The sequence below is a fragment of the Thamnophis sirtalis genome, unplaced genomic scaffold (genome assembly GCF_051295495.1).
Source record: "Thamnophis sirtalis isolate CommonGarterSnake01/CBP01778 unplaced genomic scaffold, rThaSir2_p1.2 scaffold_1, whole genome shotgun sequence".
Lineage (NCBI taxonomy): Eukaryota > Metazoa > Chordata > Lepidosauria > Squamata > Natricidae > Thamnophis > Thamnophis sirtalis.
The window spans coordinates 18,394,265-18,411,139 of record NW_028261381.1 but is presented as its reverse complement, the minus strand read 5'-3'; the positions used below and the strand labels follow the sequence as shown (position 1 = coordinate 18,411,139).

The following is a 16,875-nucleotide window of genomic DNA, read 5'->3' as shown; positions in this document are numbered from 1 at the left end:
CCAAACTCTTGAGTCCTATACAGGAGCAGGTTTCTAAATACATGAATGAGATGCAAGAAGATACCTAACTAATTTTGTCCTCTTGACGTTGTCCAGTGTAATAATATTACTCTCAAGCTAATGCATTGGACTGGGATACCCTTTCCTCTGTTGTAAAGCCTACTTTTGAGGAACCATCTCTTCACCCACATACTAGTTTGCAAGCATTATTGATATGCATGCATCATTAAATAGAAGAAATTAATTCCAAACATCATCTCTGAGGATTATTCATATTAGTGTGTTCCAAGTGACACCCACTTGGTTTGGAGAAAATGGAACTGGTGTTGAAACTGAGGGGAGAACATGGTTCCAGAACACCTAGGAAATCATACTTTACTCAGATCTTCACTTTTTAAAATCTTATCCTTATTTTCCTATAATTTTTTTCAGATGGAAAGACCTTCACTTTGGTATCAATAATTATTTCACACCTAGTGTTACAGAAAACTTCTATAAATCATTATTTGGACACAAATAATGTCCAAATTAGAGCATAAATTGGAGCAATAATCCTATGAGTTCTTGTCAGTTTAGCTATGCAATCTTGAGATCATTTGCAAAAGTGGAACTAAATACTATCCGCTCCAGAGAAGTGGGTTAACCAACCCTTACTTCAGTTTACTTTGAGATGCATCAGAACACCTTTTTAAGCTGTGTGAAGTCATTCATAACTATTGTTAACAAGGCAAACCTTTTCCTTACTGTTTAATTTTTAATTCCTCTTCCCTTTACTTTGGGATAATAAAGACTGCTTCCAAGACATAGCGTGGGACTTCCAGCTTTAACTACAGTGGGCATCTCCATAATTTGATCTCTGAAGATTCATCACTTGTTGCTTGTATCTACACTGTGAGTTTAGGCACGGGAGACAAATTGGCACTTGGCCAATAAAGAATTCCTATTCTATTCTATTCTATTCTATTCTATTCTATTCTATTCTATTCTATTCTATTCTATTCTATTCTATTCCATTCCATTCCATTCCATTCCATTCCATTCCATTCTACTCCACTCCACTCCACTCCACTCCACTCCATTCCATTCTATTCTTCTACTCCACTCCATTCTGCTCCATTCCATTCCATTCTGTTCTATTCTATTCACCAATATGCCTTCTCATCCTACTACTGTTTGTATATTGTATTGTATTACCGCTGTCAACTATGTGGAACTTGAGATGATACAGCAGTCTGCCTTTTTCATACTTTACTAGGCTGGAACTGAAAACATGGTTCTGCTGAAGCCTCCATTTTGGATAGTCATTTTGTAGTTTAATGTTTCTGCTGATTTACTGGATTGCACCTCGGGATTTTTTTTTCAAACCTCATTTTATTGTACAAATAGTGAATGTTGCATCTTTTAATAACTATTACAATAATCCCATTGGGGGGGGGGAATGGACCAAGGATTTTAGGGAGAAATGCAACATTTGACCAATGGCTCTTCACTACTTCATCACCCAGCTTAGTTTTGTTTTGTTTTTAAACATTCCAAATGTGCATTACGCTGTCACATACAGGATTACAAACAAAATTACAGTACAGGTTGATTTCAGATGAACCAGCATTACATTTCAGACAGCACTTATTCTGGGTTGCATTGTGCATGCATAACTATCTTGTTCTAATTACAAAGTCAAATGGTTTGCATTGGTTTGAAAACGTCTAACTACAATTGGCATATAATATATAACCCAACGATCATAAATCTTTCAATTTTTTTCCACCTGGACAGAAATAGAAAATTATATAACTATGCATTTTAAAAATCATGCATTTAAGGTTGCATGGAAACAATGTTCCTTTATCTGTAGTTTTTTTAAAAATCTTAAAGAAATTAGGGTGGACTCCAAAGAGCTTTAAAAAAAATATTGCAAGTTGAATGTGATCCTGAAGCAGCTGTTTTTTTGTGGATAAGTGCAGGGTGTTTGTTCATGAGAACATGGGTGCATGCACACACACACATGCACACACACACAATTTTGCAGAACTCTTGGAATAATATACCAATATAATTAATGGGAAATAAATATTTTCCGTCTTCCATCCTTTCAAGCATTTTTATAAATGAAAATCACATAGAGATTTTCTTATTCCCCCCACTGAAAAAAGAACAGTTCTCTCTCTCTCTCTCTCTCTCTCTCTCTCTCTCTCTCTCCCTCCCTCCCTCCCTCTCCCTCTCCCTCTCCCTCTCTCTCCCTGTGTGTGTGTGTGTGTGTGTGTGTGTGTGTGTGTGTGCGCATTTAAAAAGAAATTGAACGGAGGAGATGCTAAGGCAAGAAACAGCTTTTTTTCTCCCTTGTTCTTCTAAGTATTTTTTTCTGTTGGTTTAAATTACTTAAATTATTCTATATAAATTAGATATTATTCTACTTTGTTTCCGATAGGTATAAAAAATCGATGAAGCTGCATGGTTCAAAATAGTTTATCAAAAGTTATTAAAAATTCTGTACAAAAAAAATCACAACCAAAGACGCCAAAACGGGAAAGGGAACAAGTAGGAAAAACAAAACGCTGATTGAAAAATATAAATTTTATATATACTTTCAATTTCTTTCCTTTCTTTCTTCATCTTCTTTTTTGTAACTGACAGATTTAGTGTTCGTTTTTTAAAAAAAATTGCATAGATCCTAATTATTGCTTGCCATTCGTTGTGCCGATCAAACCAAGGGGAAGCCGAACGTCATCTAATCAACACCATCAAGATTCGGAGCGACGGGAGGAAGGGCGAGAATGATCGGCGGGCCCAAAAGAAATGTCCGTTTCTCCGTTGCTCCTGAAAGGCGAGAACCCTAAAACGCATAAAAAGGTGTCTCGGAAGCCTGGAAGGGTTCCTTTTTCTCCGCTCCTGCCCGTCTTTTGCTCCCTTCCTTGCGGGGGAACGTAGTGGCCGCCGCGAGCATCCCGGTTCCTTCTCTTTAAGCGGCTTGGAAGACCTTTCAGTCGTGAAAGATCGCGTTGAGCTGGGCGCTCATGACCCGCTCGTGGTGGACCTGGCTCTCGTAGGGCAGGAGGCTGTCGAGAGGGAGATCGCAGCGCGAAGCCGCCGAGCAGGCGAAGAGGGAGCCGTGGCCGGGAGCTCCGGCCAGGCCGGCGGCCGGGTAGTGCATGGTGAAGGCGTAGTTCTTCTCGAACTCGTTGGACGGCTCGTGCTTGAAGGAGAAGTTCCCGTTGACGCTGAGCGGCGGGCTGAGGGGCCCGTCGAAAGCGGGGCTCTCCCCTTCGGCCAGGGCGCTCTCGTAGAAGGGCTCCAGCGCCGCCCCGTAAGCGGGAGGCGCCTTGAGATGGAAGAGATGGGAGCTGTCCATGGTACCGTAGGGCGGACTCGGAAGGCCGGGCGACTGGTAAGGGTAGGGATGGCCCGGGAAGGAAGCGCCGGTAGGCTGGATGTGGGTCAGCAGCTCCGGGTTCTGCTCGGGCAGGAAGGTCCGCGGGTTGAGCTGGAGGCAGCCGGCCACCAGGTTGGTCGTGGGCTGAGATAAGCCTTTGCAGAGACTCTGCACGAAGGACACCAAGTCGGGGCTCTTGCCCGAGCGCAAGATCTCCGAGAGGGCCCCGATGTAGTTCTTGGCCAGGCGCAGCGTCTCGATCTTGGACAGCTTCTGCGTTTTGGAATAGCAGGGCACCACTTTGCGCAGGTTGTCCAGCGCGGCGTTGAGACCGTGCATGCGATTCCGCTCGCGGGCGTTGGCCTTCATACGCCGGAGCTTGAATCTCTCCAGCCTCGCTTTGGTCATCTTCTTCTTCTTGGGGCCACGTCTCTTGGGTTTTTGGTCGTCCTCGTCGCCTTCCTCCTCCTCCTCGACATCCTCGTCGTCTTCCTCCGCCTCCTCCTCCTCTAGCTCATCCTCCTCTTCCTCCTCCTCTTCTTCCCCGTTTCTCAGAGATTCGGCATCAGCCTCTACCTGCAAGGTTTCCAAGTCCTCCTCTTTCTTGTCCATGTCATGGTCGTCGTCCTGGGAGCTGAGGCAGTCGTCAGTCCAGCTGGGGGTGCCGTGGGGCTGAGGCTCTCTCATCAGTGGGTGCTCACTGTACGATTTGGTCATTCTGAGAATCCTAGGCCAAGGAGAAATAAACACATTTAAAACTATGGACACTGCATATATGTACACATAATATTCTGCAAGCAAGCCTGTTTCCTAGGAAGGAAGTATTAGTGGACTTCCTAAAATGTTTTTTTTGTGTGTGAGTAACCTTTATTTTATTCAAGAAGCATTGTCCAGTACAATATCATTCTAAGAAACGGTCTTTGGCTTCAGTTGGATCTCATTGCAGCTCCCTGCAATGTTACACCTGCAACTTCAGAGACGCCACGGACCTAAGTTAAATTCCGTGATGTGTTCCATTTTTTCAAAAACTGAACTAAGCGAGGGACACTTGCCCTGGCAATGAAATTTACTTACTCTTGCTGCCTTTCGCCAACAAGCTTTTAATTCTCGTAGTTCTCTTCACGGCGACGCCTCTTGTCTCATAGAGCGTTATGTAATGTTTTATGGGTATTTTATAGGCGGAGGTCTCTAACCAAGAAGGGGGGGGGGTGTCGAATTGCATTTAAAACACACCCACGCTGTAGATCCAACGGAGCAAATTGCCAATAATAATTTATCCAGGGCAGCAGGAGGAGGATTTATTCTTTTATTCGGCTCCCCTTTTCATTGCTTTCGCCCGTCCACAATAGCAGCCGATGCCATCCTGCACAAAAGCTTTACAGACTTCCCAACTGTTCAGAGTCGAGGAAAACCCTGCCACCGAGACAGGGATCAGGTGCACTGACCGCCTAATAATTCCCCCTGCCCCCCCTTTTTTTTGTCTGAGGAACCTCAATGTTCTGGGGAAACGTTTGCTAATGAGGAAATGGAAAGGACGGTGCGGGGGGGGGACGGCGGTGGGGGCATGGAATGAAACCTGCCAGGCAGGGCAAGCCCGGCGCAATCAAAATGCAACAGTTGAGCCCGTTGACTTAGTTGACTTGGGAAGTTCTTTGCTCCACCAGATTGTCAATCAAGCTCCCAGTTCCAAAACGCTTTAATTGGCAGCAGAACTTACCAAATCTAGCCCTCTCTGCTCTAAACTGCACCATCATCTTCATCATCAACATCACCACCACCATCCCCAATCTCGATTTAAAGGACAACAGTGCTATTTGGAAATATTTAATTCCACCACCACCCCTTATTCTCCGCACTTTGCTGATCCTATCACCTTCAAAACGCGGAGCCTGACTTTAGAATGAGCAGCCCTTTCCGTCCCGCCTGAGGGGGGGGGGAGTCCATCTGGTTCGTTTCGCACCCCCAAATCGGTGCCAGCCAGCTTCTTGAGCCACAGAGCAGATGCCACGGGCCGTATCTGTTTCACCGCCACCCCACCCTCCTGCTGGGCTTCCTTGGGTAATCGGGAGGGGGAGGGAGAGAGTAAGATTAAGTCTAGAAGCTTTTGCGACGTTCTCTAGGAAACGAACCTCACTTGGGCATCAGTGTAACTTCCACTCCGAAGTTTTAAAAAAAACCACCTAAAACACCTATTAGAGCCGGATGGAAGCCACCACGGAAAGCCAAAGCCCATCCATTCAATGGCTCTTCTTCTTCTTGGTTTAATGCGCATTGATCGAAATCAGGCTCAAAAGATTGAAGGCGTCATCCTCACCCTGAGCATCAGGATCGCCTGCATCCGAGCTATCTCTTCTCCCACTTAAACTGGACCTCAAGGACTGAAATTACCTCTCCTTTTTTCCTTCTTCTCCTTCTTCTTCTTCAGCGTATCCTCCGCAGCGCAGGTTTCATAACCTTGTTGGTCCCGGGACGCTTTTCCTTGGGCGCGGACGGCTCCCCTTTTCATTTACTTCATCGATTCAGTCCGATGGTGGTTACTTTTTTTTTCTTAGAAGCCGCGGGTTAAAGAGGCTCAGGTTGTATATATAGAGGCAGCCTGGGCATGCTTGGGAAGGGGAGGGGCGGGGAACGGCCGGCCCCGCCTCGCCGCTCCCTCCCCGCCCACTTCTTCGGCGACCGCGTCAGCCTTCCCCCGGCACGCGCCATCTGGTCCCCCCACCCCACGTCAGACTCCCGAAGCGGCGGGCGCGGGGAGGAGAGAGGCGAAAGGGGGGGAGAGAACGGGGGGGGGTGAGGTTTGGCGGTGGTCACGTGAGCTGCCCATTTGTATGCCGCCCCGCTCTCCCCTCCATCCCTTTGTGGCCCGAAGAAAGTGGCCATCTGTCGCCAGCCGGAGACTCTTGCGGACCTGTTTGTACCCGCAGGAGAGATTAACCCGTTCTTCTGCGCCGGGCTCGGGGTTGTTGGGGAGGAGAAGGGGAAGGGGAATGGAAGGCAGGGCTTGCCACTTGCACTTTGCCACTCTACGACAGGCTGGCTTCTCTAGAGAATGGAAAGAGGAACAGATTTCTCTCCCCCTCCTTTGACGCACACACAGATATACCCCTAAATGCGAATGCCACTCCGAATATCAACTTGCGGGGGGGGGGGCGCAAAGGGAAGAGGCGATTTGCCCAGGTGAGAGGCAAAGCCCTTCCTCCTCCTCTTCTTCTTCTTCTTCCTCCTCCTCCTCCTCCTCCTCCTCCTCCTCCTCCTCCTCCTCCTCCTCCTCCTCCTCCTCCTCCTCCTCCTCCTCCTCCTCCTCCTCCTCCTCCTCCTCCTCCTCCTCCTCCTCCTCCTCTTCTTCTTCTTCTTCTTCTTCTTCTTCTTCTTCTTCTTCTTCTTCTTCTTCTCCATCGCTCATCTCCTGAGAAGCTGTCCTGAGAGTTCCCGCACCCTCATTTAAACATACAACCAGAGAAACCAGGCGTCGGAGAAAACCCTCCTCCTCCTTCGGTTCTCCAGTCGCCTTGTGGCTCAACCCCAAAAAACGACGGAAAGTTCCTTCCCTTATCCCTTCTGTCTCGAAGATTAGTCCAACGCCAGAGGAGGCTTTGGGGTCCGGTCCGCTTCTTCTTCTTTCTTTCCTGTGGCATTGCTTGGGTGTGGGAAGGTGTTGTCCCCTTCCGGAAAAGAAATCCAACTAACCGTTATTATTATTTTTTGCAAGCAAGCAGTTCGCCAGTCTTCGTCCCCAAAGTTAAGCCCCAAAGAAGGAGAAAACCAGAAAACCAAGATGAAGAAAAATGTTTTTGAGCAAGTAGGATACATAAGATCTCCACGAGATTTATTTTGTGAGCATTTGTCTATGGAGATTCTCAGCCACCCAGGTCAAGGTTTGTTCCAAAGGTGCTTTTTTTTTCCAGAGGCAACTGGACTTTCTGATTTTTCGTCTAAGACGTTTCGCTTCTCATCCAAGAAGCTTCTTCAGCTCTTTTATGGAACAGGCATTTATTTATTTATTTAGGGAACAGATTTTTTTTTTTTATTTAGGGAACAATTTTGCAGAAAACGGGAATGATGGGGGGGGGAGTCAGAAAAAGAAAATAACCTATTTTTAAAAGCACACATGGTTTTATAAGTACTAGGTAACAAAGTTACGAAGTACAAAGTCCTTGACCAAAATGTTTTTGTTCTTAAAAGAAAGCCTGGTTCTTTTAAGAACAAAAAATACCAAACAAGAACAATTACATTGTTGTATTCAGGATGTTTGCCAACATTGGGAAGGAAGGAAGGAAGGAAAGAAGGAAAGAAGGAAGGAAAGAAGGAAGGAAAGAAGGAAGGAAAGAAAGAAGGAAAGAAGGAAGGAAAGAAGGAAGGAAGGAAGGAAGGAAGGAAGGAAGGAAGGAAGGAAGGAAGGAAGGAAGGAAGGAAGACCACTGGAGTTCTCTTTCCTAGTTCGTGCTTTCTCCAAGGAAAGGTTAGGGGGTTTGTTCCATTATCTCAGCTACTCTCAGACTGTGCTACTTTACAAGGCCCAAAGGGCTGCTTTCCTGTGATTGCGGGCAAACAAATGTCAGTCAGTCCAGATCTTTCTGTGGGTCATCCAATAAGACTACGAAGACCCCACGAAAGTGTCAGTTTCGTGTGTATGCAGGTGAATGTGCAAGCGACCCCTTTCCCGGTGTATGATCTCATTCCTCCTCCCTCCCTTAATGCTCTAACAACACATAGCCACCACTTCCACTCTACCTGTGTCCAAGGTGGCCGTCTGAAGGTGGCCATCTAAAACAGTCCTTCATCTGGAGGGAGAGTGGGAGAGTGGGGTGGGGTGAGAGAATCAACGTTCACCAAATCCTCTTCTAGGGAAGAGAAGACAAGGAATTGCTAAGTGACCTTTTCCTGCTCATTAGACAAAGGCTTCCGGGAAGCAACTTCCAGATGTTTTGTATTCTAACCCCTCACCCGGTCACAATTTTGGCAGGTGGTGAAAGTATAGGAAGCTCTAAACATTCAGCTCCGAGCCCCACCAGAGCCTGAAATCTGGATTCTTGCCTTTGCTGTACCCCAGGTTCCAACTCGTTTAATTCCGGTGGCTTTTAGGGGGACTCCGCTAACATTGTTGGAAAAGATACGGACAACATTACTTAAAGGTGCTTTTACACTCCTCGTTCCCGTCCCGCCATACTGATACTGACAATGAGAGGAGGCTGATGGGAGGGCTCTGAGTCTCCCTTATTCTTCTGTCTCCCTTATTCATTCCCTACACCACAACAAAATCAACCCTAGTCTGTCGGTTTTAATCTCAAAGGAAGAGTTCTGCCCCCCCCCACCCCTTTCCATTTGTATCTCTCTAGTATGTTTTGTAAAATAACACCAGGCTGTACAGCGGCCCTCAACAACTTGCTACCCACATTATATTACCGCGCTGAAGGTTAAAGGACGCCAAGAATAGTTAATGTGAAAATTCACTCCTGCAACCAGTTTTTCATTCACTGGCTTCAAATAGCGCTCCCCTCCCCCGCAACCAACCTAGTTTCTAAACTCAAGGGTTGCTTAGAAGAAAGCTTAGTGGGGGGGGGGGGGAACTAATGTATAAGTCCGTAAACTACCTGGAGGATGGGCCAGGCACACAAGCATCCAGCAGCACCTTTCCCTTCTGTGCCTGTCTTCCCCCTCCCTCCTTCCCGAGATCATTCTTGCATATATAACAGGCACCCCGGACTTTTCCCGCAACCATTCCCCCCCTCCCCTCCGGCCGTTTCCTTTCCAGGACGCGCGCCCACCGAGCGCCACGCGAGCTACACGCGTCCTCAACAAAAGCCTCTTTCACGGCTCACCGCCCCTTCTGTCGCGTCCCAAATCCGCTCTCCCCTCGGCTGCCCGCTTTGCAGCTCATCTGCCGCTTACAGCTCTTTGCCCCCATGCGAACAGCAACAGCCAGAGGGACGAGGGGGGGGGGAGCTTCAGGAGGCCGGGGAGGGACTGGCAAAGCGAGGCAAGTCCTTACTAAAGCCTCAGTCAGCATCCTCACAAACAGACGCTCGTTTGTTCCATTTTAAAAGAACGGCGCCTCCTCATTCCCTTCGCCCACCTGCTTTTCGGTGACTTTTAACCGCCTCTCTCGGGGCAAGTCCAACGCCTGTATTACTTCGAAGTCCGAATAACTTCGGGTGACCGGCGGAATAGTTATAAACTCGAGCAGTGCATAATAAACGCTGTAAGTAAAGGACGAAAGCATAATTGGTACACATATTTTCCTTTACCAATTCAGTCCCGCGGAAGGCAGCGGAGGTTAGCTGCGTGCGAAGCTTTATTTTGCTCTTTAAGAAACTGGGGATAGCCACGGTAAGTATTTGGTGCCTGAACACGCCGAGAATCACGCCTTCGTAGGAATCAAGCGAAAAGGCGGGGCGGGAGCGCGTTAGAGACGCTATCAAAATGCCTTACGCTTGTCCGGCGTGCAAAATCCATCCTAAGGAAATCTCTTGGGTTTGCGGCATTATCTTAATTAAGATAATTGATTCATATTGCACCTGCGAGAATGAACGAGCGAAAGAGAGAGAGAGAGAAAGGATGCTGCCGTCCTCCCCTCCCTTCCTATAATAGCTTGCAGCTATTGGAAGGAGGAAGCCTGTCTTATATCGAGTGATTTATGATCCGCAGCAGGCAAGAAGAACCGTGTCTCTCCAACCTTCTGTGAAAAGTAAGTTGGTTCGAGAAAATTAGGACATCCCCCCCCCCAAAAAAAACAAGGAAACAAATAAACAAAACTCAAAGACATAACACTATAATGTAACAGCCGTATAGGAAAAATATACATAGAAGACGCATATTTTGCCCCAAGAAGTGCACGGTTCACCGAAAAGTGAGCCGACGTTTGGGCCTCGAGTACCAAAGCGAGTTACGGAGGCAACCAGTTTGAAAGAAAAATCTGGCGGTACCTGTTGGCCAGGCGGGAGCCAGGTAACCGCCAAGAGCCATGACGAATAAAGGTGATTTTTATCGATTTTGCTGGGTTTAATCAGGCAGGCTAAATTGAGTAGGGCGGTGGATGAGAACATATCCGCGGGCGAAACACACTTCGTGGATAAGCAACTGCCAATTAGTCATTTTCGAAAAAAGGAAGAGAAATCAGGACCCTGGACAGCACATGGGCTCAGCTTGTCCTGCTGGCTAAAGGCGCGTCTCCCAGGGCTAAAAAAAAATCCAGGTTGGCCTCTATTAACAGGAGTTCTTTAAAGAAAAAGAAAGCACAAGTTAGTTCCTGCCCGTGTACATTTGTTTGAGAAAGCGAACAAATATACTAGAAGAGGTAATGGTCAAAATGTAAGCAATACCTACCTTAAATGGTTTCTCTCTGCCCTTTTAATCCCCAAAGGTTCTCTTGAATTTCCAATTCAAACCAAAAGGACGAAAACACAGGAGCTTTTAGATACTCTTCCTGTCTGGGGAAAGTTCTCCAAGGGGAACCAAAAGAATTGGATCAACCCTGAAGTGAGGACTTCATTCGAATTTGCACAAATGGCATGCTAAAGCAAATTAGAAAACAATTGTGCTGTCTTTTTATTAAATCAGACTGATTTTTGTTCTGAAATTTGTTCAGATTCATATTTAGATTTTACCATTCTGAAATTATCAATTCAGGATAAGGTGTGTAATTTTTTTTTAAAGTTTTGTACCTATGTTGAGAAAATGTGCTGACCTACAGGAAGTACATTTCACATTTATGTATGAACATTTATTTGGATTTTATTATAATTGCCCCTGTATTATGAAGTGGCAAAAAAGCTGAGTTCTGATCTGAAAAACAATTAGCAGAAATTATAGAAATGTATTCTTTAGGAAAAGAAACCATCATAGAAACTTATATGGCTGTTATAGACATGAGCCTTTCCTGAATTTACCATCTTATTTTAAATAACAGAAACAACAAAACTTTGAGGAGGTTCCCCGTAATTCTTTATTTTAATGAATGATTCCTCCCCTTGTTAAATTATATTGCTTAGCCTTAAAGGTTTTAATTATTGGTATGCTAGAGCAGCCTATTAGTCACTGACATGTGATTACAAAATCACAACAGATTTTTAGAAAGCAACAACTTATATTTTATTATATTATATTATATTTGATTTTATTTGGTGTTTAATCATGCCAGCCACATGACCACAGAGTTGTCTTTGGACAGCACTAGCTCTTCGGCTTTAAAATGGAGATGAGCACCGCCCTCTAGAGGCAGGAACGACTAGCACAGATGTGCGAGGGGAACCTTTTCCTTTATATTTGATTTTAAAAGGGGATGATGACAAACCATCTCCCAAAATGGGAACTGTGATTATGTATATATTATAGAAGAATATAAGGCAAAGAATTGTCTTGCCAGAATCAAACAGAACTCTTTTCTTCAATACCTTCCTACCGTTCTTTTACTAGGAGGTTTGGAATATTGTCAGACAAGATTTATAGCTGGGCCATGTCATTATTTTTGATACAGATATTTACTTTACTATCTTTAAATAAATAAAAGTGTTGTGTATGGTGTGTGTCCCCCCCCCCAATCTTTCTGGCACTTCCTCTTTAATAAGCTCATTTCCATTTCCATTAAATATTGATAATCTGACCTTTATATTTCTGTAACTAATCAAAAGAAGGATACTCCAAATGTGCATAGGCCTCACTCTTGGCCTAGTGGGCTTTTCCGCTTGAGTAGTTGCTGAGATTAAACAATCCCAACTTCCTTTCCCCCCCCCTCCCACTGCACCTTCTCCTTGCGCTAATTGCTTCTGCAAAAAAATATGCAGATTTGTATTAATTAATAACTCTGCTGATTAGTTCAGTGATGGTTCCAAATAAATAAATCATTCTACAGGCATGGAGTTTTTGGCAGTTCACCAGAAATGGCTCAGATGATGATGATACTTCTATAAGCCCCAACGACTTTTTATTGCAATTAAAGCAACATTCCACTTATTTTTAACTACATTATGGATAGTTGCTTTCTGTCCTAGTAGACCATCTTTCCTAGCCTCACAGCACCTCAGTCTGAATCTACGGAGAAATAAACAGTTGTGTTGGAAAGTGATGTTGGTTTATCCTTTGAAAAACTGCCATGGAGGGGGGGGAGCAGAGAGTGAGAGAGGCAGAGAGAGAGAGAGGCAGAGAGAGGGGGGCAGAGGGAGGGAGGGGGGAGAGAGGGAGAAAGGGAGGAGAGGGAGGGGGAGAGAGAAAGGGGGAGAGAGAGAGGAGAAGGAGGGGGAGAGAGAAAGGGGAAGAGTGGGGGAGAGAGGGTGTGGGGAGAGGGAGGGAGAGTGGGGAGGGAGAGAGAAAATCAAAAGAATCCAAGAGGACAAAAGACTTTGAATTGCATATAATAAGAATGTTATCATTAATTCATTCATTTATGTATATATTTATATATGGTACAATACATCTCTTTTACTATTTTTATCTTAATTAACATGTTAAAATTATTTTAATGCAATTCCAGCCCTATTTGAAGCAATCATCTCACTCTTTCAATAATTGTATTAAATGGCTTAGTCATCCATCCACGTCTGCCCCATTGTGACCCAGAGGATATTTTGCCAAGGTTATTTGTGAATAGCTGCTCTTTTGAGTTCTTTTAAGCCAATGCTGACATTATAAGTGTGATGGTTTAGCCATCTTGTCTGCTGCCAGACATTTTCATTTACTTTCAATTCTTCAAGCATTAAGGGCTTCGCCAATGATTCTTGTCTGTGCATAATATGTTCCAAATAAGCTTTAGCTTTATCATTAATACTTTCAGTGAGCCATCTAGTTTTTCTGCTTAGTCTAGTGTTCTTGTGTTCTAAAGCAGCGGCTCTCAACCTTTTGGGTACCAGGGACCGGTTCGGTGGAGAGAGGATTATCTGCGGACCGGAGGGGATGTGGTTTCTCATGCTGCATCCCACAGATAGGGCTGTGCTTGTTTGTGTGGCCTAGTTTCTGACATACCATGGCCTCGTGCCAGTCCACGGACTGAGGGTTAAGGACCCCTGTTCTAAAGTGTCCAAAGTATTCTCAACCATTTTGAGCAGTAGCACAGTTCAAAGGAATTAATTATTCTTTATTCAACTTTTCTGAAGGCTAGTTTTTATAGCCATATGTGATAGGTGGAGAAATCATAGCTTTGACAGTATGTGCTTTTTGTCAAAATATTTCTGCACCAGGCATCTTTTTATTCCGTGACTACAGTCATCATCCTCATGCATTTTTTGATCCACAAAGACAATCTTTTGCTACCATATTTCAATTTTTTGTCTGTCTACCGTGTTTCCCCAAAAATAAGACAGGGTCTTATGTTCTTTTGACACTTCCCCCTGAAATAAGTACTTGGCCTTTTTTTCAGGGAGGTCTTATTATTTCTGAGGTGCAGGAGGCAGCGAGCGTGGTCACCTCCTGGCTGCTGCTGTGTTGCAATATTTATGGGGAGAGCTTATTTTTGGGGGGACAGCTTATTTTAGCGCATGTGCTCAAAAGCCCAATTGGGCTTATTATCCAGGGAGGTCTTACTTTCAAGGAAACAGGGTATTTTCATTGGAAGTATATGTACATTATATTTGTTGGGGTTTTACAGTACTTTCATATATTGAGCAGAAAATAGGCTTTTGACCTTTTTCAGCTTTAGAAGGTATTTCTTGTTCACTTTGTTATCAAACCATATCTGAAATTGATGATACTTCTCTCAATAGATTTTAATTCCAGTTTCTATTTCTTCTACCACAACCTTTCTCATGTGACAGAAACTCTTTAAAGTGTTAAGATAAGTGTTCAGCTTCTGATGTAGTACTCATACAATTATAAACATGTGAATGTTTATGGTAATAACTTCATTTTAAGCTTTAGTTAGAAACCTTCCTACAATCTTTAATTACTGGAATTAGATTCTACTCTTGAGGACATTCCGTTTTTGTGTATTTAAGTACATATGGTTAATGTAAATTGTTTCTCTGCAAGCACTAAGTGTACAATTATACTTTCTAAACAAAATCATTATGTTTTCACAGCACTTTTCCCTATGATTATCTGAAATATAGTTTATCCAAGTAACCCAATTTTGTAGGTACATATGACACATTGAACTCTTAACTAACAACACAGGCAAGATAAGTTCAATATACTGGGCTAAAATATGGTTGGCTAGTTTGTCGTTATAATGTGTTGTGCAAATAAAGTTAGTGAATAGAAACCCACAGGTATCATGGGAGTGTTTCATACTTACGTTTCTTGAAGGGCGGGAGAAATCCCATTGGTTTCTGCAAAGCTAATCTGGACTCTGAGAATTGTAAATCTTCAAGTTGTAATTTATGTTGGAACTTTGAATTTAATTGCTACGATTAGGGATCCTCCATAAGTTGAATAGCAGAGGGAGAAAGAGAGAGGCAGTCAGAGCGGGAAACACTGTGTAGAAAGCTTGTCAGGTCAGATTGGCATATGAAAAAGACAGGTTTTAGTCTTGAAAGAAGTTCTAGTGGAGTAATGAGGAAAGAAGAGAGGCACATGGCTTTTATGCGGGATGGAAGAATAAGAGAAGATAAGCTCCGTGGGTATGTCAATTTTTTCAACTTTCAAATTGCGAACATTAGGGGTGCGCCTGTGGATTTACAGGTGGCTGTTATGTATAAATTGAGCTGACAAAATCAGAAATGAGGAGGTGATAAGCCTCCTGGGAAAGCCAAGGGAAATCACTAAAAGCATAAAAAAACCAAAAGGTAGAATATTTTGGACATGTGATGTGACACCCAGAAAAATACAGCATATTTCACTTAATCCTCCAAGGAAAGATTGAAGGCAAATGAGGTCCAGGCAGAAGAACATCATGGCTTCAAAATCTAAGGGACTTGTTTACATAAAATTCAACAAAACTTTTTAGTGTGGTTGTTGATAAAAATAGGATCGCCAACATGATCGCCAATGTCCAATGCTGTATATGGCACAACAACAAGAAGAAGAGTGTTCCAAAGTTGTGACATGCCTTGTAAAGACACTTTGGCTACTATAATAAATTTAGATGTGTTTGGTGAGTAACGGCATAAATATAACTTTTTAACATTTTGTTTGTTTCATTTGAGTCAAGTATTCTATATGCTCCATGAACTGAGTCTGAGATAAGACTACCATGTGGCTGACTATCCCTGTTTTGGCCATTCATCGCTTCCTTTTTTGAAAGCTCCATTTACTGGCAAAATCCACTTGGATTACATTAGACTGCATACTAGATATACTGTATTTTTCTGAGTATACGACATGTCTTCCTCCCCCTGCCCCCAAAAGAGAGGGTGAAAATCTGGGTGCAGATTATATACTGAATACAGCATTTTTGGCCTACTGAAACCCCACCCCCTTTTCAAAAATGGACGTGCAGAGAGTTAGGGAGGCTTGCAAAGTGCTCCTGGGAGCTAGGGAGGGCAAAAACAAGCAAAGAATTAGCCATTTCCCCCCCCCCCCAACCCCCAGGAGCACTCTACAAGCCTCCAAAAGCCTCTGCATGCCCCACTTTTTTTCAAAAATGGCCCATTTTGGGGGAAAACAGACTGTGTTTTGCTTGTTTTTACCCCCCTAGGCCCCGGAGCACTCCACAAACCTCCTAAAACTCTGCATACCCCCCCTTTTTTTGCAAAAAAAAAAAACGCAAGGTGTGCAGAGAGTTTGGGCGGCCTGCGCAGTGCAAAAACTTTTTTTTTTAATTTACCTCTTCAAAATCATGGTGCATCTTATATTCTGGTGCATCTTATAGTGCGAAAAAGTATACAGTATATCTGGATGTGTGTTCCTTTGAGGTAGATCTGACTAGGAAACCAAAGCCAGGCAGGCTAATACTACCTTTAATTTGTAAGGTTACTATAACAGAATCTCTATAGAATCTGAATGCCCTTTCCCCCTCCTATTCTTTACCTTTGTGAACCTTAGGGAGGGTCTTCCCTGAGATGGCATCTCAAGTTACAGTTCTGTCCCGCACTCAGATTTCTTTTATCCAACACTGGCTACCTATTAGTCTCCGAATCTGCTTCAAGGTGCTGGTCGCTACCTATAAAGCCCTACATGGCATCAGACCTGGGTACCTGAGAGACCGCCTCCTGCTGATTACCTCTCTCAGACAAATTAGATCGCACAGGTTGGGTCTCCTCCGGATTCCATCTGCCAGCCAATGTTGGCTGGCGACTCCCTGGGGGAGAGCCTTCTCTGTTGCAGCTCCGGCCCTCTGGAACGAGCTCCCTGTTGAGATCCGGACCCTTATTACCCTCCCGGCCTTCCGCAAAGCCACCAAGTCCTGGCTGTTCCAGCAGGCTAAGGGGAGCTGAGAAGCATCTACCTCCACGGAAATTGTGAATGTTGGTTTTGTTTTTAATATGTTGTCTTTGTCTCGTTCCCCCCTTTCCCTTGTCTTTTAGTGGGCGGCATACAAGTCAAATAAATAAATAAATAAATAAATAAATAAATAAATAAATAAATAAATAAACAAACAAACAAACAAACAAACAAACAAACAAACAAACAAATAAACA

The 16,875-nt window shown here is 44.2% G+C and overlaps 1 protein-coding gene across 4 annotated transcripts; it reads right to left on the bottom strand.

Moving 5' to 3' along the window:
- Nucleotides 1–2,249: 2,249 nt before the first annotated feature.
- NEUROD1 (neuronal differentiation 1) lies at nt 2,250–9,241 on the bottom strand. 4 transcript variants are annotated; one of them, XM_087708263.1, is made up of 2 exons: nt 9,190–9,241; nt 2,250–4,097 (listed from the first exon to the last, which is right to left on the bottom strand). In XM_087708263.1, exon 2 carries the CDS (start codon nt 4,085–4,087, stop codon nt 2,981–2,983), a length of 1,107 nt encoding a protein of 368 aa, XP_087564389.1. In that variant the 5' UTR covers nt 4,088–4,097; nt 9,190–9,241; the 3' UTR covers nt 2,250–2,980. The 4 variants fall into 4 exon arrangements, with proteins under 4 accessions (XP_087564389.1, XP_087564396.1, XP_013912411.2 ...); XM_087708270.1 differs by lacking the exon at nt 9,190–9,241 and adding an exon at nt 8,102–8,152; XM_014056936.2 differs by lacking the exon at nt 9,190–9,241 and adding an exon at nt 5,759–5,966.
- Between the last annotated feature and the right edge of the window lie 7,634 nt (nt 9,242–16,875).

Bases quoted from the DNA above. Each gene is read 5' to 3' on its own strand.
- NEUROD1 (XM_087708270.1), bottom strand. From the start codon at position 8,151: ATGAAGGACTGTTTTAGATGGCCACCTTCAGACGGCCACCTTGGACAC. The intron at 4,098-8,101 runs GTAGAGTGGAAG...TCCTTGGCCTAG, and splicing joins GACGGCCACCTTGGACACAG to GATTCTCAGAATGACCAAAT.